A 25,979-nucleotide genomic window follows, 5' to 3' on the forward strand; every position below is an offset into this window, starting at 1 on the left:
ATATTTTTCTTTTTCAATACTTTTCACAACCTATTTTTTTAACAAGTTCTTCTATTTTTATTATTTCTTTCCTAAACCTTTTCCCTTTAATATCACAATTATTGCACCCAACCACCAAAATAAAATATGACGTCATCATATTATATGTAAAATAACTCTAATATTATATTACACCTGTAACTGTTTAAAACATTGTTTAGTTCGGAGACACTCTGAAATAAATAAAAAACATCTAAGATAAGAATGAAGTTTCATTTTCACAGGAATTTTCTCAGGAATATGTCAGGAATCTTCTCGAATGTGTTTTCATTCCGCCCGCTTTAATCCCTACATGTTAAATATATGCATTATGTACATGTATTTTAGTGACAAATACAATTTTATATGGAAGTTATTAAGAAAAGTATTGATTTATGTATTTGCATGACTAGCATTTACATTTTAATTAAGATAATGCCTATTTTCACCATGTAATATATAATAACATTTCATAATTTTCCTTTAAAAATATTCTATATTTTTTCCTTACATGTAATTTTTTTTTACATGTAAGCCATTAAGAAAACTCTTTGTGATCTTTATAAAAATGTCATGTTCAGGCATGTAAACGCTGAAAATATTGTATTGCTCTCACCACTAGATGGAGCAGTGTCACTGGGGATTGGGAGCATTTAAAGTTCCTCCAAAGGAAGACGTGCATTATTGTATAGTTTGTCTTTTCAATGAAAAGTAACCAGCAGTCTTTATATGAAGATTTGCGTTAGCATCTGCAGTCGTTGTGTTCCTCAATCACACTGCATTTGCCTAAGCCTTATCCAGCTCAGTGTCTTCCTAGTGACCTCTCCCACTGAAAGCGTAGTGAATGAAGGTCAGAACCAAATGATACTGAATTATCAGACCCTAAACCCCTCATTCATGAAGCTGATAGAGCAGGACTGCATTAGATCACTTCACATTTGCATTTACACTCGCAAACTGAATCACAAACTACTTTCAGATCCAGTTTAACATTCAGAGGCTCAAGGTTACGGTAATATAGTGCAACTACAGTGGCAATTCTTTAGATGGACTGTTCTGAGAATGTGATCCTGTCCTGTAACCTGTAGACAGTGTCCACTTCCACAGCTGGGATCAGAGCAGGGCAGCTACAGCTGAGCTCGTTCAGTGCTGGTGAAAAAATAATCTCATCTGAGCCTCATTGACTCATATTGAGGCTCATGGGGGCCAGATTGAAGTGATTTACGCAACAATGTCTTGCCAGTGGTTGGCTGCTGGGGATTTCGTTTTGTCTTAATCTTTGGGCAGATTAACTGACCGAACCAATTGTGTGCCTCCACCAGACTAATGTGTGGGGAGAACTTGTGAACTCAAAACAGAGCCCTTGCAAACTTCATCTAGATGAGAATATATTGCTCTGGAGGAAGTGTGTTTGTTTTTTCTGGATACTATGATGGTCAGCTAAGCATATGACATCAGCGACTGACAGGTAAGTGTCGATGAAGTTTACATTAGAGTTTGTGCTGTTAAGTGAGTTTTTGTTTTTACAGTATTCTGTAGATCTGCAAAATGTTGAGTTTGTAATAGTTGTTAATCGGATATAAAACTACATAAAAAAGATACATACAAACATATTTTTCAAATAAATTAAATTATTCATATTCTAAATTTTTGAATTTATCAATTCTCTACATTTAAATTTAAAATTGTATACACACACATAATATTTATGATCATATATATAATGTATTGATATTTCATAGTATTTATGTAATATACTTAAATTAACAAACTACTATACTATAAATATGTTGTATAAACTATAAACATTTATTATTTATTGTCATATTATATACTATTACATAAATTGTTTACATTTTACAATGATACAAAAATATTATATTATAAATATTATATAAAATAAAAAGTAATAACAATATATTTATTGTAAATATTTTTTAAATAAATAAAAATGACTCATATAAAAAGTACTCTATTTTTATTATATTATTTATTAGTACAATATATATTAATTTGTAAATTAAAAAAATTCTATATTTAAAGCGTACATAGATATATCTATACACACACATATATATTATACTGTTTATAATATAGTATTTGAATATATATATATAATGTACTTATAAATAATATAGTAAAAATAGAGTATCTTTTTATATGAGTCATTTTTATTTATTTTAAAAAATATATATATATGGTTTATGTAATAATATATTTATAATATATAATATGAGAATAATATATATTTTAAAACATTTTCCAAATTTAAATGTGAGTATTGTACATATTTTACATATTTTATATGCACACAATATTACATTATTATATTTTTTACATTTAAAATAATTGTAAATTTCAAAATGTCATTAAATGGATGGATGGATGGATGGATGGATGGATGGATGGATGGATGGATGGATGGATGGATGGATAGATAGATAGATAGATAGATAGATAGATAGATGACTTCTGTTTAGAGCAGCAGCAGTGATTGTGAGCGTATCTGCTCATATAACAGTCCTCCTCGCAGGGCTGGGTCAGTGTCAGAGGAATGCATGAAGAAGAAGAAGGACTATTCATTGTGTGTCCTGCAGTTTATGCGTGCTTGGACCCAACTCTGCATGAAGTTCAAGACTCAGCCCAGTGCTCTCTATTACAGCTGGCTGTGCTTCAGAACTGACCTCAGATCAGGGATTCAAGAAAAATAACCACGTATATGTGGTCTATGTGAAGTCTAAGTGATGTCTGTCGGTAAAAAAATAAAAAATAGAAATCAAACCAGACGCCAAAAGCTCTCACGACGTGACGTTAAATAGAATAATAATCACAAAGACGCGCGCGAATTAACAAAGGAAATTCCTTGGCAGCTGGAATATGTGAACTTCCTCTCCTCTGCACTTTAAAATTCTTCCATCAATTTTCCACCCAAATTCTAGTTTAGAATTACGCCCTCCCAGCCCTCGGGGGCGGGGCTACGCGGGCCGCTCCACCAATAGGAACGTCTCACAGGTCAGTTTTTCTCAAAGGTGGTCACGACTTGTCTCTATAGCAACGTAGCGATCGTTCAGCAAGCGGTTGAGTTTCTGTAACGCGAGTGAACTATAGCTAGTGTCTCAAACGCAGCTGTTTAGGGGTCCAGATCTGAAGTGGGAGTGTGCCGAGTACACTTAAGCTGACCAGAACAGCTGGAGGAAGAAAGAGAGAAGATTTGGGACGCTCAAAACTGAAAACAAAGCAGAAACCAGAGCAAAATGGGATTTGCCTGGCCGCTTGTGTTTTTGCTGACTTGAATATGATTTATAAATCTTGAAATGACTTTGATAAGTGCGCATGTGACTGCTGTGGAGAACAGACAGCAGAGGGAAGAAGGAGGTAAGATGTTTAAAGAAGATACTAGGCCTGGTTTTTCTGTTCTTCTGTCAGATTGACTGCTTTTGGGATCTTTTTAAAGTTGTTTGTCCAGCTTTCATGGCCAGCTGTGCGCGAGTCATTGCATCTTCTTGTCTTGAGCCATGCTTCTGTTAGCTCCAGTGTTAAATACATGTCAGAGGAGAGAAGTGGCCCCCCGGATGAGTGTTGGTGACCCCGGGCCCCGTGTGTGTGTTTGGGGGTCACACCAGCAGCAGATGGGGTAGTAGTGATTTTAGGCTGAACTGTAGAAATCCACTGAGCTCAGTGTAAGACATGTGATGTAGGACTTTTACTTACTCGTTTCTCTGAAATGGTCTCATTTCCTGTGGTTTTCTCATCAACAACAGATTGCACTGGAATAAAAAGCATGCACATGGAAAGAATATAATGGAATATAATATAATAATGGAAATATAAGGATTTACAGGCTTGAAAAAGAAACAGAAATGATCAAAAATCATTGGTATTTCCTGTAGTGAATACTTCTGAATACTATTTATTTGTACGTTTGACTCTGTGTTATTTAATTAGCTAGGAAGTGCCCCCTCTGAGCATATTTTTATTCATTTATTTACTCTAAAAAGTCATGGAACAAAATCATGGAAACTCCTAAGTGCTGGGTTTGAGCATAATTATTTTATTTATAAAAAAATAAGGAAGAAAATCATAGAAAATTATAAAGTAAATATTTGCTATTTACCTGCTGTGCTTTACACTAGAATTTTCAATTGGCTCTTTGTGAGCATATGAATTATAAATAACTAATTCAAAAAAAAAAAAAAAATAATAATCATCATGTGTCCCGAAACCTACAGTGTTGTCAGGCTAATATGTTGCAATACGTATGGCCTTCTTAAAATTTGGTAAATGCTATGTTAATGTTTTAAAAAGCGATTACAATTTTGGGGAATTTTTTCTTTTATTGTGTGTGTTCAGATGGAATAATGTCTGTTTATCCAAGCATGAAGTACCTGGAGCACCAGGAAGGTGTCCTAATTAAGAGAGGACTAATTAAATCAAATTCATCTTCCAGAAAACTCACTCATTTGTGAACTTACCTCAGAGGAAACTTACTTTTCTAATCTTGTCTAAATAATGGCTGTCAGATGCTAAGTTTATAACATGACCCGACTGCACCGTAGTATAGTAATTAAAAGTTAAGAGCATTCAGATGTTAGTTTGATGTCATTGTGCTTTGTGAGACGATGACTGGAGGTTTAAAAGCAGGATAGTGGTGTTAAGCCGAAAGCTAAAAGTGGAATAATGTGTCACCAAGCCCTACATTATTCTCAGAACAGGTTAGCATGTTGTATCGGTTACTTGCGAAACTATTTGTTCTACATCAGTGGCATTAGTAGTTAGTAGAGCATATAAAACTTATGTGTTACACTAAAATATTCATTATTACTTTCCCTCAGCCTTGGGAAGTTCCAGTTTCAATGCCACAATGACATACTAGCAGTTGTTTGTGACTAAAACACATTTTTTTTAGAATCTGTGGTCAAGTCCTGAACCAAAGCTGTTTGGAAAGAATGAAAGATGCAAAAGTCTCCTTGTCAACAAAAAGTGATTTATCAAAAAATTCAGTGAAGGGAATGACGTGCTTTCCACTGGTCTGAGGACAGTTAAAACCTCTGTGGTTACTAATGGCATCAAAAAGACAGTTTAAAATGCCAAATACAGTATATAATGCAGTAAGGGATACTGCCTAATGAAGGCCTGTTTGCAGACAAGTATTTCCCTCAATCCATGATAAAAGTCACTTTAAAAATACGAAATCTATCACAAAATTTTTACACCCAAGGAGTCCTATTTTTAGTGCTGTCAAATGATTAATCGTGATTAATTGCATCCAAAATACAAGTTTTTGTTTATGTGTATGTGTGTGTATTGACATATACATAATAAATATACACAGTGCACACATATATATATTATGTAAATGAAAACTTTTGTTTTGGATGCGATTAATCGTGATTAATCGTTATTAGTGAGTGATACCTAACTTGTTTCTTTCCATCCCCTTTAGCCACCATAATGCTCCACTGACACTCTGATTCGATCATGGAGGACGCGGTGACCTCTGAAGATGCTGAACCACTGCCTGCTAGCTCCCAAAACACTGACATCCACCTCAGGGAGCCAGAGGACGAGTGTCCTTCCAGCACCCCTTCCTCGCCGTCTAATCAGCAAACCCAAGGCTCTGCTGTATCGGCGCTGCAGTCCAAGGTCAAGTCTCTCTCTGAGCGCAGAGTTGCCTGGAAAGAACCTAGAAATGAGAACCAGGACTCACGAGTGGTTCCCGGGACCTTCATACTGGGATACGCCCTCACGGACGCTTGGGGCTCCAGCAGCAGCGATGAAGACGGGGAACCTCGCAAGCCCCTGATTTTCACTGCCGGAGATCCCAAGCCTCAGGTAGAATTTAAGTGCGATCCCCTTTCTTCAGAAAATTTGTTGGCAATTCCACGTGGCCTTGGAGAAGGAGCAAGCCTGGAGAACCTCTCAAACGATGCTTGCAGGGCTCAACATGATGCTTCTCCGTCTGATAAACCATGGATGCCTCCAAAGTGTTTCTGGAGGTCCATCAGACCGGAGATGCCGGTTCTAAATGGGAACATTCCTGTGGGGAAAGATGGACCAAATAGAGGAACCATGGGACACAAAATGGGCCACAAGTTTCCAAGGGAACTGCAAAGGTCTGACAGCCTGGAGAGTCATCTACGCAGGTACAGTCACGTTGAGGTGGGACAGTGTGGACTCTGGCGGGCCGACAGCTTGGAGAGCATGTGCAGCAGTGGAAGCTCACCGTCCCTGGCCGAGAGGGTCGAGATGAACCGAGGTCTTCTCAAACAGATGCTACAGAAAGCCCAGAACAAAGACCATGTGCCAGGACAAAGGATAGAAGACCCGATACACAATGGTGGTAGAGGTAAGTAGATCCATTACAGTGGATCAATGACATGGCATTTATATATATATATATATATATATATATATATATATATATATATATATATATATATATATAAATGCCATGTCATTGATATATATATATATATATATATATATATATATATATATATATATATACATATATATAAATGCCATGTCATTGATATATATAAGATGCAATTCAGACTTGCAATGCCTTTAACAAACCTCTTCTATGATGAACACGTGTTTAATGTTTCCGAATTATATTACATATGGATATTTTGGGGGAGGTATGACTGTACTAAAATATAACAATGAAGAAAAAGTCTGTAAAAATATTAATAACTATTACATAAAAAAAAAAAACTTAATTATTTATAAAATTTTTGTATTATTGAACACTTTTTTCCACTAAATCACTTATTAATCACATTTTTCCTTTGTTTTTACAAAACATATTGACTCATTACGTAAAAATAATAAATGAAAAATGTTTGACATTTTCATTTATGAAATTATAAAATAAATGAAAAAAGTCATGAGCTCCAACCAACATGCAGAAATAAACCAAAGCATAAAACAGGAAGTGAGATCACAGAGGAGACCTTTTTTTATTTTTAAAGTAAGTCCAGGCTGTAAAGTGTCAAGTGGTGTGACTCCAAAAAGAAAAAAGTAATATTTATGAAAAACATATAATTTATAACGTAATAATAATTTAAAGTTGTTTTTATTGATTCATTATTTTATTCTTTTATTATTTGTATTATTTTAAATATTTTATCAGGGCCCAAGCACCGCAGTGCGAGGACCTTACTGGAATTGCTCAGTTTATTATTATTTATTTTTATTTTGTATAACAAATAATCTCGATTAAGATGTGTGAGTTATTAATTGTTAATGGATATTGACACCACATGACTGACATGAATTACATAAAAAAACAGCTCTTAAAAATGGTCCAAAAACATATGTAAACATGAATAACTTATATATATATATATATATATATATATATATATATATATATATATATATATATATAACAAAAATAACTAATCTTGAAAAAACTCATTAAGATGTGTGTGTTGGTGACACCACGTGGCATATATGCACACAGATATATATATAACATAAACAAAAAGAGCACATCTTAAAGAACCTGGCATATGCGTTTCAAACTCGGTTCGAAATCGTCCATCTTGTTTCCGGAAGCTGAGATGTAATTGTCTTTTTTTCTGATGTATCATAATGTACGTTATAAAGCATAGCAGCGCTAATCCGGAGTTATCAGACAGGTGTTAAATGCCATTAGCACATGTCTGATGAGATGACATTGTCTCCTTTAGCACGTTATGGATTACATGCAATGATCACACATGACCTCCTTAATGAAGCAGAGGTCATATAGACGAGAGAGCTGGATAATCCAGATATGAGGGGACAGAGGGATAAGAATGAGAATTACACTGATGAAAAACAACTCAGACTAACAGTGATAAAGACTAGGAGATGGGAAAACACAGACAGTGTGATGTTCCTCACTTTTGAAGCTCCAGATTTGACTCAAACATGATGGCCTTGTCAAATGAGATAAACAGCTGGCTTTACACAGTTATATATTAAGTCAGTATTAATTAGTGAGATCATAAGCCGTGTAATCTGTCTATGTGTCTGTTTTCTCAGGTATCTGTGGCCTGAATGAGAGTGATTGGGATTCTGGGATTTCGCTCCAAGGAAGTGAACACAGCCAAAAGTGAGCAGCACAGACTGATGCTCTCATGTTACACACAGCATGTGTATTTAGCTTCTCATTTATCATTTCAGCTTCCTGAGACTCTCAGAAGTAGTGTTCCTTAATTCCTCCTAAAAAATAAATAACTTCATGAATGTTGAACATACAAAAAAAGTGTAATGTGAGCTCTGGAGAAAATAGCTGCTGATGCTTTTCATAAGCTGAGGAACGAGATCATATCATCGGCTCTTCCTGCCGCTCCTTTAAACTCCACCTAAGAGTTGAATAACAAAGGATATCGCTGAGCTTTTTTCTCCGGACTAATAAAGATGCCACAAATTCTTAAAAGAACAAACAAGACAAATGGGTCATTGTCAGGGAATGTGTCGGAAAATGTCTTTAGGAACATTAGGAAAAACTGTACATTAACAGTATAATCGTGATATTAACTGTATGTAGATTTGTTTTTAAAATGTGTTCTATAAAAACGATATAAAACACATTTAAATAATGATGAACTGAGGTATGAAATCATGTTTGATAATAAACATAATTTTTATTATTATTATTATTATTATTTTACATTACAAACAAAACAGAGTTTCTGATTTATGATGGTTTCCATAAACTCTTTTATGGTTTAACCCCCCCCCCTCCAATTAGCATACTTGATGTATTAAGTTTAAAAAACATTTTTAAATCCTAATAAATAAAGAAAATAAATAAACAAAGATAAATAACTAGTATATCCATATTTTTAGTCTCAGACAGACTGCTTAATTGACTACTAATTTGAAGAAACAAATGTGATTTTCTTTGGTATTATTTTTTATTATTTTGTTACATTACACACTAAATATAAAGTTGAAAGATAATAATACCAAGTTCAATTGTCTATGATTTCTATCAGCGGTAAGTCCTGCAGTATAGCGTTTCCTGATAATGACTCATGCATTCGTATTTATGATGATTTCATAAGCATTTGTATGGGATCATTTTTTCATAAATTAGTGTACTTGGTGAATTTCGTTTTAATAATCCTAAAAATCCTAAAACACAAAAAATAAATAAATAGTATTTCTATATTTTTACTGAAAATAGTGAATTAGTGTCAGACAGGCGGCAAATTGTCTTCTAATTTGAACAAAAAAAAAACCAATATTAATTTTAATATTATTATTTTATTTATTTTTTAAGTACACACTAAACACAGTTAAAGCTATGAAATAATGAGACTTAGTTCAGCTGCCTGTGATTTCCATAACCATGCCTTCTGAATTATGATGATTTCAAAAGCATTTTTATGGATTTATTTTTACATTAATTTATGTACTTGGTCTTCATGGTTTTATTTTACATAAATGAGTATACTTAAGTTGAATTAAATATGATTTAATTAGGCAAACAAAAAAATTATTATACAGTATATCCATGTTTATGCTTGGATTCAAAATAAATAAATATGTGAATTAGCGACAGTAACAAACTTGGCTGAAAGTTTCATGAAAAACAAATATATATTTTTTTCATTATTATTAAGAATAATTTACATTACACTCTCAACAGACAAAGTTATTCCATAGTAAACTACGTTTTCTTTGAATAATATCAGTAGTTATAAACTGAAGTATAGCAGTTCCTGATAATAACTCACACATTCTGATTTATTCCGATTTCATAAGGACTTTTATGTCTTGGTATCACCGTATTCCTGTTTTAGAGTAATATTCAAGCCTTTGATCATGTAAACATATGCATAAGCCCATCTAGTGCATCATAATCAGGTACAAACCCCACACACACTCAGCGTCCGTCAGCCTAATTAGTGATGACGGCCTGCTCTACTTAATCCCCACTCTGCACAGGAGCTGACGTGTTTCTTTCTCTGTCTCTCTCTCTCTCTCTCTCTCTCTCTGGCCGGCCCACAGGGCCTTTGTGTTGGGCGACGACCTTCCGCTGAGCCCTCGCCACGAGCAGGCCAAACGACTGCTGGAGAGAGCGCGTATGAAGGCCCGGTCCAACCCTCTCAAAGCCGACCACACCATCCTACCCGTCCAGAGGGACAACCCGTAAGTTTTCCAGCTCTCTTTCTCACTAGGCCTTGGCTTGTTGGGGTTTCGGCTGGTGGGTGGGTGGGGGAGGTTGGGGTTTTGAGGCTTAGGCACCATGGGAAGGGAGGGTGACTATACACGACTCTTTTCATATCAAAACAAGGAAGCCTTCGTCCTGCTCACTCTTGAGGATTTGTGTTGGGGGTGTAGATCTTAAACTGTATTATCAGGTGCTGGACTGAATAGTCTTTAGAATAGTTTGGAGACAGGCAGATGATAAAAGGGAAGGGGGGAAGTGTTTGTCAAATCTTTTTTCAGAAGCAACAGGTGCTGTTTTCTATTTCAGTCTGGCATATTATATAAAGACATTAAATAAGGTTATAACTTCAATGTATTTGCATGAAACACAATGATATACAAGTATTGTAGAATAACTCTAGTATCAAAGAAAAGAAAGATGCACATTCAGTGCTAGCTGTGAAACAGCAGGAAGCTAATGGTAGTCTGAATTTAAACTTCTGAACTAAGTACACTGGCGTCCTCCTCCAAACTCTTCTGTTATATAAGACTACCTGAATTATACAATGTGTACACGCGGCCGGTGGCCCTAAATCCCACTTCCCTGTCCAGTGCTCTGTTCTCTACCTCAGCACTTTCACACAAAGACAGATGGGCGAGCCGCCCCAAACGCCTGTCTCCTTGTTTGGTATGAAGACAAGCGGCGTGCATTGCATGGCAGCATCCGGAACAGATTAGGGCAATTGAAAATGTCACAACAAAACCTGACACGCACTGAGCACAGAGATGTTTTTTTTATATATGAAAAGTTCAGATGCAAAAGCCTCTAAATGCCATCTGAAATTTTCATCTAAAGTTAGGATTTTTATCAGGCTCCTATATTTATGTTCAGTTATTTCACTTTAATAGTCTGGAAAAGGACCTGCACATTGCCATTAAAGTAAAATGACTCAACCTAAGCATAGGAGCTTAATAAAAATCCTAATTTTAGGTAAACATTTCAGATTGCATTTAGAGGCTTTTTCATCTGAACTCTTCATATATATATATATATATATATATATATTTAAAAATATACAAATATATATGAATGCCAAAAGTGATATTTAAAAATGAGATTAATAAAAGTAATAGTTAATAAAAAAATAATAATAATAAAAATAATAATTTTCATGAATTTGTGAACTTGATGGATTTAGTTTTTAAATTAAATTAAATTAAATGTTCTGGTGTAGATTAAAAAAAACTGAATAAATGATTGAATTAGTGACTGACAGATTAAAATTCTCCCTTTTTATTTAATGGGTGCTTCTCTGAGCCGTGCCGCTCTGCTACACCTGTCATGTCTGCCAGCTGTTACTTTCCTTCTCCCTAATTCCCTCCCTGCTTCTCCCTTTTGGGGAAAACAGCTCAGTGATGTTGAGCACACTGCTGTCAGCTTGCTCGGGTTAAACTTAACACTTAACTGCCTCTCTTGAGATCGAATGTTTAAGACAAACTCGCAGCTGTAAAGTCCCATAGGTTTCAGAACAGTGTACCAAGCTTAATGGGCATAAAACTCCCAGTGCACTTTAATACACCTGTAGATTACGATCCCTGCACTAGAAGCAAGCAGGGGCTATTTAAAGGCACTAGTTTTGGTTTTACACTAGCTCATGTTTAACAATGGGCTTATGATATCGAAATGCTTGGCATACTAAAAACAACCTTTCTTAAAGGAGTAAAGAAGCATGTCAGGAATGTGCACAGAGGAGCCAAAGAAGAAGGGAATTTTCCTCAGGAATTTGTCCATGTCTCCGTGCTGAGAGATAGTCTGCCAGTTGCTTTGGCATGCATCCGTTTCTTACTAAGTGCTCAGGAATGCAACTCATTTCATATATGTGCATGTGTGTACAGGGAGCTGTTGTCCTGGGTTGGTGTACCCTTACACCAGGCTCCTCTTGCGGGGAAGGAGGGCGTGGCGGTGGTCTCCGGAAACCTTAGTGACTCCTCCAGCGGTGACTCGGCAGGTGGAACCCGTCGGAGACTCGGACAGTCCCCAACCCGTGTGCGTTTCGAAGACGAATCAGAGAAGGAAGCTGAGGTGCGCTACCTGGAGCGGCTACGCCAGCGGCGCAGGGCTGGGGAAAGAGCGCAGGGGCTGCTGGTGTCCAAACCCACCTTGTCGTCTTACATCAATGGACAGGAAGAGACAGGACATGGCTCGAATGATTCAATATTCTGGAAGCCAAAAGCCAAGAAGAGTTTGTTGAATGGCAAAGGTCCGGAAACAGCAAACAGGCAGTGCAACTCTTGTGGGACCTTTCTAAAGGAACCACACGGGCCTAGCTTGAACTCAAATACTCTGTCTTTACCTAATGGGGAAGTCGAAGGGAAGAAGATACCATGTTGGGTTGCTCCCACCCTTCCCAACCGGCTTGTCCGGATCGAACAGATTAAGGAGACGTACATTGGGACAAGTCCCGCTATCGTCCACAGCGATGGAACGCACTGCATTCCTGTGGATAATGTGAGAGGTAGAGGCACATTCCAGAAGCTAAAGAAGAAGGTCCGGAAACAAGACAGCAAGCAGGAACCCTTGTACGTCAACGGCCTGAGGGCTCCAACACCCCCGGACTGCAACAGTGGAACTCTAATGAGCCTTTCGAATGGACTAGCATTGCCACTCAATCCCTATGCCATGGATCATGGACAGAGAATCCCAGCCGGGTGCTGCCCCACATCCACCAAGGGAACTATAGCACCTCCATTGCCGCCCAAAGGAGAACCATCAATGTCCCAGCTTCCTCAGCCAACCCCTCCGCCTCTCCAACCGAAAAAATCAGCCCTAAAATCCAGCTCAAAGAACCGCTCTAATGGTCAGCGGACCGTCACACTCATGTCTTCACCGGAGTACCACCTGGACTCCACAGAGGCAGGGGGCGCTGTGGAAAGCTGTCTTCAGGAACAGGCTTCCTCTGGACTGGGTTACTGGGACGACAGATCTGCAGGGGTCACCCCTGTACCCATACTCAGGACGAACCCAGTTCTGTGTGCTCGAAACTCACCCATACGAGGGGAAGAAAGGCTAACAGGTTAGTTTAACTACAATGGCTAATAGTAATTGGTAAGCTATTTATCAGTATCGGTAAGCCCCGCCCCCCTTAGTTACTGTTCCTCCCTCGGACAATCAAACGGAGCTGCTCACTCTTACAATCACAGCTTCAAAGTATGAAAACCTTGTCATAAGATCTTTTTGAACAATTTTGGACACATAAGAGCCACCATTCAAGTGGGAATTAAATATGCCATGGATAGCTTTTAAAAGAAATATGGTGGGTAACTGTTAAGTCCAACATAACATCCTGCCTGGAAGTTTCTAGCATCCTAAAAGACCTTGATTGGCTGGTTCACGTGTGTTTAAGTAGGGTTAAAGCTAAACTCTGCAGGAGCAGAATTAGACACCCCCTGAGACAATCCCCCTAAACAAACACTGTTAAGTGCATAGATTGGGAACAGTGGTGATTGCCTGAAGACTCTTCTGGTAACTAGCATTCAGCTTTAGTCACTTAGCTAAAAATGAGTTTGCCTTGAGAATAAACAATGGCATAAAGTCTGCAATTTGTAAAGCACTAGGTGCTGTTGTGTCCCACAAGTGTCCAACCTAATAGAACTTTCACTTTTTTTAATACATAGTTGAGCACACTGCAAAGGATTAAGCTAATATTTAGCACTGTGAAGGTTAGATTTCAAACGCACGCTTACCTAATCTAATCTAAAAAATGAATCAAAGCTTTCCCAGAATCAAGCGGCACTACCAGGTAGACCTCTGAGCCCTGCTCCAGTCAGCAAGGTGACACCTCTGGATGAGCACATGTGCATTTCTCTTCACTGCGTTCCTGTCCCACTGGGGATTGTCCAGATCAGCAGATCCACACTGTCCTGTCGGAGTAATCCCACAGGGGGCCGGTCACTAGTGCGATCAGCAGCTACCATCTCTCCTATCTCCTTCAACAGTTTTCCATCCTGTGTGACGCTACTTGGAAAAGCATTTTCTCACTTGCTTTTCAGCTACATAATATTATATTGTTAACATATTAACATATTCAGTTTACACCTTATCAAGATTCATCTCCAGTTTCATCTATTATCCTATTAGCCATGTTTTCCATTCTTCGCTAGATGTGGACCAGCAGCAGAGTACAGGACAGCTGGGAACTGATGCAGCATCCAGCAGTGCTGAATCAACCCAGGCTCGTCTCAATGACGGACACATCAGAGGCCCAATCAGACCAGTGCATCACAGGGCAACTAGCCCAAACTTCTCACAGTGAGTAAAGAGGGAAAGAAAGAGAGGGTGAAAATAATGAATATGCTGTGTTCGTACCCACATCTACTGTATTCACCCTTTTTTTTTTGGTTAGCACTTAAACAAACCAGATCCTGTACTAAAATGTACAATCCTTTCTCTGAAGAATGTAATTAACAGGGGCCATAATTATATGGATTGCTTTGGCTCTTGAGGCTCAAAGTAGGTCAGAGGAGATGTGGGCCAGGCTTCCTTAAGACTACATGTTTGTCTACTACAACACTGACACCTACTGACTGAGAATCAGAATTGCATTAACTTTCTTACAAACCTCACAAAATTGCAGTATATATATATATATATATATATATATTAGTACAGTCAAACGATTAATCGCATCCAAAATAACAGTTTTCGTTTACATAATATCTGTGTGTGTACTGTGTATATTATGTATATATAAATACAAACACATGTATATTTAAAAAAAAATCTTTTGTTTATATATTAAACGTATTTATATTTAATATAAAATATAATAATATAAATACATAAATGTAAATACATGTAAATATTTTCAAAATATATACTGAGTGTGTGTGTGTGTGTGTGTGACTGTGTATATATATATATATATATATATATATATATATATACACACACACACACACACACACACATAATATTTAAACACACCACACATACATATATTTTGTAAATAAAAACTTTTATTTTGGATGACATTAATCATTTGACAGCATATATATATTTATATATATATATATGTAAAAATATTAACATTTCACTTTTATACAGACATCACAAAATTAAAATTATGCCATGAAATAAAATTAATGAAATGACAAAAAAATAAAAATAAACTAAGAAAATACACCAAAAAGGAAAATATACTTCTTTTGGTCAGTGAGATTAGTTTTTCTATTATTATACATAAATTAAATATTACAATAAAAATATTCATATGAATTATTAAAAGTATTATTTATTTATTTAATTTATATTTATTTCTTCAAAAAGACTTGCCAAACCATGTCATATTGTCAATGTGGAGATTAAAATAGCAAAGAAAACGCCCTGAAATAACCTGAAAATAATGTTTTTCAGAGCGGGGACGGATGCAGAGCAGCGGGAGGGTCGACCCAAACTCTCCCTGCAGCGGTTCTTCTCTGCCATGGGGCTGAACAGCGTGGGGTTGCTGGGAAAAGGACGATCCAGCAGCATGGATCAGCTCAGCCTGCACCCCAAACCAAACTCAAACCTGAACCAAAACCCTCGGCCGACTTCCCCCTCCACCTCCCCCAGCCCCACACACAGACACCACCACCAGCTGAAGAAAGCCCCCTCGCTGCAGACTCTACGGCTGGTTAGCATCTGTCAAATAAATCCTTCAGACGTCTCTCAAAAAACATCTAGAGTTTGTGAATCTTATGAATGGGTAGTAATTGCAATCAGAGAGATATGGCAGATTACATGGATGTGTCAGTATGGTATTTTTTTCAAATATCAGGAGAGCAGCACTGACTGTGTCATTTCTCACCACTAGGGTTCACCATTTCTCCAGCTGAGAAGATCTTCATCCGCTCAAAACCTACAAATCCCAAGAAAGAAAACAGACCGTTCCTCTGCATACACTCCAGGAGAACAGCCCTGTAGTCCAGTATTAACCAGGTACAACAATTACTCCAAACTATATATATATATATATATATATATATATATATATATATATATATATATATATATACACACACACACACACACACTCACATTCATACACATGCATTTACAGCAAATATCAGAAATGTTGACTATTGTAAATATTATAATAATAAATGCATATATAATATATATTAATGTATTTACATATATAATATATAAGTATTATTTTCATGCATTTTTAAAATGTTCAAATTTTTATAAATATCATAATTTGAGTCATGAATATTGTTTTTAATGCTTTATTATATATAACAAAAATATGCTATAAAATAAACTTGTATTTAAATATAAAATATGTAAAAATAGATGATTTATTATGAAATAATTTATAAAATATAAATATAAAAATATAAAAAATGTTTTTTTTTCGAATATCAAGATTTTTAAATACAAAATTATGATAGTTATGATGGTCTAAAAGCATACAGCCTGCTTTTCTTGTCTTGTCATTGACATTGACGGTACACAGTGCACAGCCCTTGATCTCAATCAATCTGTTTATTTTTAACCTTTTGGTGTTATGAAGGATGGCAGCTGGAAGCATGGCCTGTTCTGCGGAGCATGCATCGTGTTCCTGTAATGCTCAGACAGCTGTCGTGTTGTGCAACAGGATAAGTATTTTCCATTGACTGGGTCAGCAGCAGCAAGAAAAAGAGGAAGAGAGAGAGGGAGGGAGGGAGGGAGGGAGGGAAGATAAAAATAGAGGGGTGTGTATCTGCCAAAGAAAGACATGCAGGGAATGATCACCCATCTACATGCTGCTGCTGCTGCTTTATTCAGCTTCTTGGCTGTGTTACTAGATGCTGTCCTTGTAAGCGTGTGTGTTTGGTTGTTCACAGTGCCAGATAGTGTGTTTGTCGCCGGCGTTGTGATTCAATCGCATCTGTGAGTGTGTGTCTGAGTAAAGGAGAGATAGCCAGAGAGGAATTCCAGCCCCAGTGACTGGAGACAAGCTGCAGCTTGCATCATCTTTCTCCAGAGCCAGTAAGAAAGCAGCGAGCCGCTACAGAGACGGACTGTTATTGGCTGCTCGCTCGGATCTGACAGAGAGAGAGGGAGATAAAAATACCAGCTGAAATACAAGGAGCAAACCCTGCGATACGTCTGGGGACTATTGTTATCTGACTGGCTTCCATGGACAAAAATTCACAGTTGAAAAACACAATTCTGTACAATAATAAATAATTAACTATTATATTATTTAATATTATATTCTATTTTTTCATGTCATGTCATTAGGCCCTTTTATAGTATAATATAATAATATGACAGTGCCTTGTGATATTTATTTTTATATATTTATTTATTTTGGACATGGTTTATTTACAAAATGTATTCATCTTGTTTATTTAACCTTCACAGGTTAAGATATGTTTCTATACAAAATAAATATTATATTATCTGTCTGTTTACACAGTACTCTTAAAAAATTATATTAATATTATATTAATGTATAAGATAAATACTATACTTAATATATAACATTTCAAATGTATTAAAATGTGATTATAATTAAAAGCAAATATTTAAATATAGTTTAAAAACAAATCACACAATACATATTAGAAAATGCGTAGCAACAGATTGAAAACAGCTTTGGCCTAGTGGTTTCACATTTTTCTAAGAATTTTTTTTTAAATAGAACTGACATAATTCAAAATAATACAGTCAGTCACCCACCATATAATCTGGCACTAAAATTTGTAGTCTTTTTAAGTAGATAAATCTGTGTGTTTTAGGGGTCTTCAGCGTGCCTTGAGTGTAGAGGACGTGGGGCGGCCCAGTGCGGTGCGTCCGGTGGGACGTGTGGCCCAGGCCTTCCCTGACGGCACCATCCTGCTGGAGCTCTCCAGACCCCCCAACGGCCCCTTCGGCTTTCTCATCTCACGAGGAAAAGGCAGGCCAGACTCAGGTGAGGGACCTTCCGCTCTTCTTTTCATACACTTCTGACTTAGTCTGAAAGTTTAAGACTAACCAGGGTTATGTTTAAGGGGTGTACATTGAAGAAATGGGCGACAGCAATATGGAGAAGCTCTACACGGGGCTGCTCGGGGTCGGAGACGAGATCTTAGAGGTGAATGGTGAGAAGGTGGCAGGACTCAGTCTGGACCTGGTGACACGTTTAATGACTCAAAACAGCACAGCTTCAATCCGTGTACTACGACACAGACGCCTGCAGCGCTAACTGAAGACAAGACTGTACCAAAACAACATTTTGTTGCAGTCACATAAACCGTAACATCAGAAATGTCAGGGATGGGTTCATGTAATCGGCAGTATTATGTTTAACTGACCCATGCAATGATCACTCAACAGTCCCTATTTAGGGATAGTACATGAATTTTTTTTATACATTTTGTTACAATCCTGTTTCATTTTTTGGGTGAATTCATCCCTGTAGCCACTGTTATGTCTAAAGGCCTGTTCAGACCAAAAACAATAATAATAATAATCATTCTAAAGTTATAAAAATAGCAGAGTCTACAACTATAATGATAACGACACAGAGGAACAGTATTGTTGGAATCACTTTCCAGTTGAGGAGTGACAAAAACACTGGCAGCCAATCAGAATCCATCCTGCTTTAAATAGTGTGAGAATTTAAAGTGGCAGATGACAAAACTGCAGTGCACGTTTATAATAAACAGCATGTTATTGCTCGTTGCAGTGGATGCAGTATAGTTAAGTCATAACAACTCTGGGAGAATTTAGCACGGTAATATACATGGCTAGGTTAAAGGCAGGGTAGGTAGTAAATGTATAAACAACTTTCTTCCAAATTTGTTTAAACTTTCTATATATATCAATGCATAATTAAAATGTAAGTACTCTGATTAAAAAGAGTATAAAAATCGAGTGACTCTAGACCGTTTAATCTGTATTAAACACAGCTCATTATTTCCATTTCGGGACGAAACATAGGATTGGCTTAGGCGACTGTCACTCTCTCGCAACCATGGCAACCACCCTTTTGCCACACATGACCTGCCCACTTGCGCGCGCACGATTGATTTGAGGAATTCAAGAGGCACGGATCCTAGGAATACCAAAACAATGGCAGAGAAACAGCAAGCAAAATTCACAGTACCAGCCTATGCAGTTAGTGAAGGCAAACCAGGGAAAAAAAGGAAGAAAGTAACAGTACAAGAAAAGGCAATGAACAAAAAGTCTTTGGATAAACAAAGAAATAAAACGCGAGTTAATATCGGCGTGGCTTTCCAGTGATGGCGAGAACTGAGGGAACTCAAGGGGCTGAAGTGACTCCTTGATGGCTTTATTTCTGCTGGACAGGTAAATCTTTCTTTTTGTATTTTGATCATACATATTTTTTTGTTTATTTTTTCATGAAGCATGTGTCATTAGCACACGTAGCTGCGTAATATAGCTAACATAACATTACTTAGCGAGCCGTAGTAGAGACGATAAATAATCTATAGGAGCCCAGAAGGGAGGGGGTGGAGTGAATGGAAATAATGAGCTGTCTTTAAAACAGTCGTGAGAGGTCTACAGACACTCGATTTTTTTACTTTCTTTTTCAGAGTACTTACATTTTAATTATGTATTGATATATAAATAAAGTTTAAACAAATTTGGAAAAAAAGTTTTTTATACATTTTTTACCTACCCTGCCTTTAATGTGTTAATAGATCTGCTAGTCTACCGTGACTTGCTACTGTCAGTACATGCACAGACAGCTGTGAGCATGTAGGAAATATTGCCGCTGCTCATATAACATACATGAAATAACCCCCTTAAATAACAAGCATGACATAAACCCATAGCTGATCTATACAGGTGGAGCTGGGGGAGGTGGAGGGTTTCTAAAGCGTGTAGCGACTGCTACAACAAACACTAGCCGAGTATTTGAACGTTGAGCAGCAAGCTCATTGAGTGCTGGTACGAAAGAAACCTGTAAATACTGTAGTTATTGTTTTGGTGTGAATGGGCTTTAGTTTACACTGGTACCTTGAAAAAACACGCTATTGAAGGTGTGGTCACATTAGTGAACTTTCAGCGAAAAACAGGCACATTGTCCATTGTAAAGAGTGCAGAATCGAAGTCCAGCTCAAACAGAAATCACTTTTAAACCAGTCAACTTTCTGTTGGTCCGTGTGGAGAATTCACGTGACCAACTTGGACATGAGCAAAATCTACGTGGGAACTTTTTTTGCCCTCATGCGACACAGTTGTAGTGCAATCAAGGACAAGGAAATTTCATTTACTGAAAGTTCAACTCAAGTGTTCTTGCAATAATGGATAGTCTAAATGTGTTTGGCAAAAAGAACAATGAACATGATCTTTATCTATCTTCTGAACATTCTGTTTCATCCAATTCCTCCGTTGCTTTGGCATTCGGTTCTAATACGAAACCTTCTCCATGCTGCTGACGAGTAAACAGATCTGTATCATACACAATAAAAAAGAGGTTTATATACTCTCTTAGAATGGCTCGGTGCACACGCTGCAGTCACATTGATCATCAGCTCTAAATGCTCTTTAGTAAATTGATTGGATATTTCTCCATGAGCCAGCACATTGTTCTGCCTCTACAGTGCAGTCCGACAACATTAGCGTGCTTTCCTGAAGGATACCAGTATTATGGTACGTGCAACGCAATAAGCTACCAACCTAATGTATTTCGTTAAATTTATTTATACGTGTTCCTATGAAATAAAACAACTGGCTTTTGAGGGACAGCTTGTTTTATTTTTCCTTCATATATTGTTAGTATTTTAGTTGGTCATCAACATTATGCTATAAATTTTGTGGAGTCAGAATAACTTACACTGAATTCAAAATAGTTCACCTAAAAATGAAAATTCTGTCATAATTTACTCAACCTCCACACCTGTATGAATTTCTTTATTCTGTTGAAAGTGACGTGACATGCAGCCAAGAATGGTAACCCAAACTCAGAATTCATGCTCTGCATTTAACCCATCTAAAGTGCACACGCACACACACAGCAGTGAACACACACATAGTGAACACACACCTGAAGCAGTGGGCAGCCATTTATGCTGCGGTCGCATAACCAGACCTTCAGACTGACGGCTGTAGTTCTGGGATCTATGGCAGCTTTCATTGGCTAGGCCCCGCCTATGAGGCCGTTTGACCGACATGTCAAACAACCAATCACAGTTCGTTTCGTTCGGCATCACGTTTCAGGGCGTGGAAATGTCTCGAAATGGTGGAAATGGTGTGTAAAACTCTCAGACGTATTTTAAAGATTCTACCCGGCGAACTTTTAATATTTGAGATACTTTTGCATATCCAGTGTTTAGTTGTTCCTGATAAGCACTCATCATCACAGTCTTTCGTGAGGGGGTTCGGCGCCACAGTGTAAACATGCACTAGAATTTTGCATTTAACAGCTGCCCTCACATCTCACACTGAAATGTAATTATAACATAAAAATCTTTGATACTAAAATGTAATTGACCTTTAAAAAAACGTCTATAGTCATTACGTTTTTTACTCTACTGCCTCGTCTTGTGCTTTTAAATACACGTTTTGTGACAGAACAAGATTATACATCCTACTGCACTGCTTTTCCATTGCGCTCATGTCTTTTAAAAAAGTGTTCTAAAATCATCGCGCTAATGTTAAAACAAGTTAAATTTTAATAAACGAACTATATAAATATATATATATATATATATAGGTTCATGTTTTTCAACACAAATATACGATCTGTGGAAATGGCCTCTAAGAGTAGCCTACAGTATTGTATGGCGTTATTTTTGTGACACAATCCTGAGCGAGTAATTGTATGTTTTGAGCACAGAGAACTATATTTTGCAAGTACATTACATTATATTTTGAAACAGAAATTAACAATAGCAAAAAAAAAATTCACTTGAGCAAAGGAAAAACGATTCCGTGCTCAATAAATGTATTTGCTTGTTTGCTATTATCCATATTAACGTGCAGTAATAAATCTTCTCAAGCAGTTTACTCAGGTGCTTTCTCACAAACTTATTCTCTGCACTCCTGTCACATCCCCCCCTCTCTCTCTCAACCTCTTAATACTGTGCGTGCTCAACTCTTGACACACGCTCGCTCAACTTACAACAGCGTTACAAGTGTGCCACAAAATCAACCAATCGGAAAATTACAGGTCAATTGTGATTGGCTGTTGGTCTCCAATCAAATCGCTAGTAGAACCAAAGCCCATCATTTCCTATTTAGAATTCAATAAAGAATTAAAAAAAAAAAAAAAAAAAAGTCAAAGCTCTTTACATTCTTTGCATGTGATTTATCAACACCTAGTACATCTTAAAATATACAGCTCATGAAAAATAAAAGTTCCAGATGGACAAACATTAAATGCATAAATCAGTGTGAATAAACTATATTTTAAAATAAATTTGAAGGTAGGTTGAAAAAGCCAGATTGGGAAGTTTTAAGTAGTTGTTCAGCTGTGAAGTGTATTCTTGTACACAGATATGGCATTTTAATGGCAGTACACATGAAATTCATGTATATATTTGTCACTTAGACTATTGTAAACAGAAATCCTTTCGCCCCCTCTAGTGGACATTAAGTGTTACGGCCTTCATTGCTCAGAAAACAAAAGTGAATAGGATTTTTTGGGAAGGTAAGTCTGACCAGTCATACAGCAACGCAAGTCAGACGAGTCTGAAGATCTGAGCTGAATTTGGTGAAACATTAAAGTTCTAGTCGGTGTCAATTACTCTCATAATAAATAATAATAATAATGTTTAAATATATGTTGGCTTTCTCAAGCCCAACAAAGAATACTAAGAAAAGAAACATCATTCAATTTAGTATGTAATTAAAACTAATATTACTAATTTATTTCATAAATTTAACTATATTAATTTTTTAAAATTAATTATTAATGTCACACACACATACCTAGTGCCTTTAGACTTAAAAGACGAGAGTAATACATGTTACAGACATATTATCATGAAACTGTTCAGTCTATTATTGATTTTGATTTCCTCCTCACTTTTATCCAAAGAGACAGAACTATTTGCACTGTATTTACAGTGGGACAATATTCATACAATACTATAAACTAGAAATAATTTAAAGGGGTCACTTGCAGGCCTCAGCAGCATGAATTATGTGCCCAGCCACATTTGTTTTAAATATTATTCTAATTAACAGTGAGTGGTGGTTTCAGACATTACAGTGCTGCACTTGTACTGACTCTTATTCTGCCGAAAGAATGAAAAGACCGAGCTGAAGGTGGAGCGATTCGACCAATCAGATGAAAGCAGCATTTCAGCTCCGCCCACAAGTGCGAATGAAATATTTAAGCCATAAACCGATTTGTAAACCCCAAAGACAAAATGAGATATAGAGCCAAAAACTCATTTTTCGTTTGTTAAACTAAACGGAAAAACGAATAAACGAGCCATTTTTCCATTTATCGTTATTGAATTCTAAATAGGAAATGATGGGCTTTGGTTCTACTAGCGATTTGATTGGAGACCAACAGCCAATCACAATTGACCTGTAATTTTCCGATTGGTTGATTTTGTGGCACACTTGTAACGCTGTTGTAAGTTGAGCGAGCGTGTGTCAAGAGTTGAGCGCGCACAGTATTAAGAGGTTGAGAGAGAGAGGGGGGGGGTGTGACAGGAGCGCAGAGAATAAGTTTGTGAGAGAGCACCTGAGTAAACTGCGTGAGAGGATTTATTACTGCACGTTAATATGGATAATAGCAAACAAGCAAATACATTTATTGAGCACGGAATCGTTTTTTCTTTGCTCAAGCGAATTTTTTTTTGTTATTGTTAATTTCTGTTCAAAATATAATGTAATGTGCTTGCAAAATATAGTTCTCTGTGCTCAAAACATACAATTACTCGCTCAGGATTGTGGCACAAAAATAACGCCATAGGGAATGGGGTTATCAATGACAAAACGACAAGAGCAGAAGGATTTTACAGACATGTTTGAGGGTCTTGGTGAGGCACGTGTGCTGGTCAATAACCTCGCCTGTCCTTCCCTATTGATTAGACAATGATCGATTCCATCCTAGTCACGACATTGAAAACACACACACACACACCAAACAAAACAATCAAATACATGCATTTATTAAGTCAGAACATTTACAAAACTAATTTAAAAAAAAATCTAACCAAGCTGCACAATCACATTCATGTCGTTATATATGCATTTACACGCTTCGTCTTTAAGCAATTATACCCTTCATTATCCAATATTCATAGCTGTGTCACGATAACTAGAAAGAGAAGCGACTTCTCAATTGTCCGTGACAGCTGTTCAACAAGACTCCGGGTAGGTTTACAGTCGTTCTGTACTCTCATAAACATGATAGCTGCTCTCAAGTGCGGGTTGATGTTGTGTTTGTGTTGTGTGTAGCGATGCTAATGAGCTCAGCTGGCGGAGGAGTGTGTCTTTTTCCCCACCTCCACCTCCCCATGGGTACGAGAGCTCAGCTGTCCCCTCCACTTACTGCGGGATAAAGGAGCCCCACGCCAAACCTGCATCCTGCACCTGCTGCCTCACACACACACACACACACACACACACACACACACGCACACACACACACACAGTCTCACCACTAGTTTATGTACTACATCTCTCCTTGAAATAAGAATTGCTGTAAATATTTTTAACTGCATATGCCAAAAATATTTGTATATTTATTATGCATAAATGCTGCAACATTAATTCTTTAAATGCTTTATTTTGCATAAAAATATATAGGCCTAATATTGATATTAATATAAAATACATTTAAGGAACAAAATAATAATCATAATATATATGCAAAGTTATAACAATATAAAATAACAGAATTACGATTGATTGTTACAGAATTGTCATTTTATTATTATTTAACATTTAGATTCCATGCAAAAATATATAATATTCATTCTTTAATATTAATCCTAATGTATAATATTAAAAATATTTTCAATTTTATAATACTGTAGCAATAAATGAAATCTGGTCCACAGATGTTTCTCTATAAGAGTTGAGTGTAAGGGAGACCCGTGGTTTGGCTGTGTAGAATGTGTGTGTGGGACTCAGGTGTTGATCTCGAATCATTACTGGGTCAGACAGAAGAGGGAGGAAGGGAAAGCCACCTGTCCTGAGATCAGTGTGAATGGCTCTGATCTAGAGGCCAACGCTCGCCATCTACACAATCAGTGCTGATATTCTGATAGATGCCTGACACCACAACATCACTCAGAGGATCATTCAGCATCAACACACATTAAGCTCTAGAAATGTCTCTTCATATTGTTCCAAAAAATAGTTTTTAAATAATAAACTTTACATTTATTTTGTTAATAGTAATTTTATTTAAATTGCATAATTTCTTTTTACATTTTCAAATAATAATGTTAAAAATATGGATCCGTTATGGTTTATTTTAATCATTTTTAAAAACTTTTGTATGAATTAATCTATTAAGATTTTTAAACAAATCATGTGATATAATACATATTGTAGATTAATACTTAAGAATATTTACAACAAAAAATGGTGTACATTGATATATAATCTTTTAAATATTAAAAATAACAACACATGTATATTTGTACATTAAAAAACTAGATTATTTTTAATACACATAATAAATCAAATTTTATTCATATATTTTCATAATAGATTTTACATGTTTTTACATAATTCATAGATTTTTACTGATCATTTTTCATTTGTATTTACATTTTCTTTTATATCCTCACATCGACAGGAATTCAATCCGACACCATTTTTCAATGATTTGTTTTTAATGGGGCTCAGAGCTTCACACAGT

The 25,979-nt window shown here is 36.6% G+C and overlaps 1 protein-coding gene across 2 annotated transcripts; it reads left to right on the forward strand.

Moving 5' to 3' along the window:
- The first annotated feature begins 1,424 nt into the window (after nucleotides 1-1,424).
- Nucleotides 1,425-20,890, forward strand: LOC132159797 (uncharacterized protein KIAA1614-like). 2 transcript variants are annotated; one of them, XM_059569402.1, is made up of 11 exons: nucleotides 1,425-1,486; nucleotides 5,462-6,364; nucleotides 8,053-8,122; nucleotides 10,030-10,170; nucleotides 12,067-13,244; nucleotides 14,332-14,479; nucleotides 15,584-15,842; nucleotides 16,023-16,147; nucleotides 17,938-18,110; nucleotides 18,190-18,947; nucleotides 19,846-20,890. In XM_059569402.1, exons 2-10 carry the CDS (start codon nucleotides 5,497-5,499, stop codon nucleotides 18,381-18,383), a joined length of 3,156 nt encoding a protein of 1,051 aa, XP_059425385.1. In that variant the 5' UTR covers nucleotides 1,425-1,486; nucleotides 5,462-5,496; the 3' UTR covers nucleotides 18,384-18,947; nucleotides 19,846-20,890. The 2 variants fall into 2 exon arrangements, with proteins under 2 accessions (XP_059425385.1, XP_059425384.1); XM_059569401.1 differs by lacking the exon at nucleotides 1,425-1,486 and adding an exon at nucleotides 2,545-3,393.
- Nucleotides 20,891-25,979: the final 5,089 nt, after the last annotated feature.

This window comes from Carassius carassius, chromosome 16 (genome assembly GCF_963082965.1).
Source record: "Carassius carassius chromosome 16, fCarCar2.1, whole genome shotgun sequence".
Classification (NCBI taxonomy): Eukaryota; Metazoa; Chordata; class Actinopteri; order Cypriniformes; family Cyprinidae; genus Carassius; species Carassius carassius.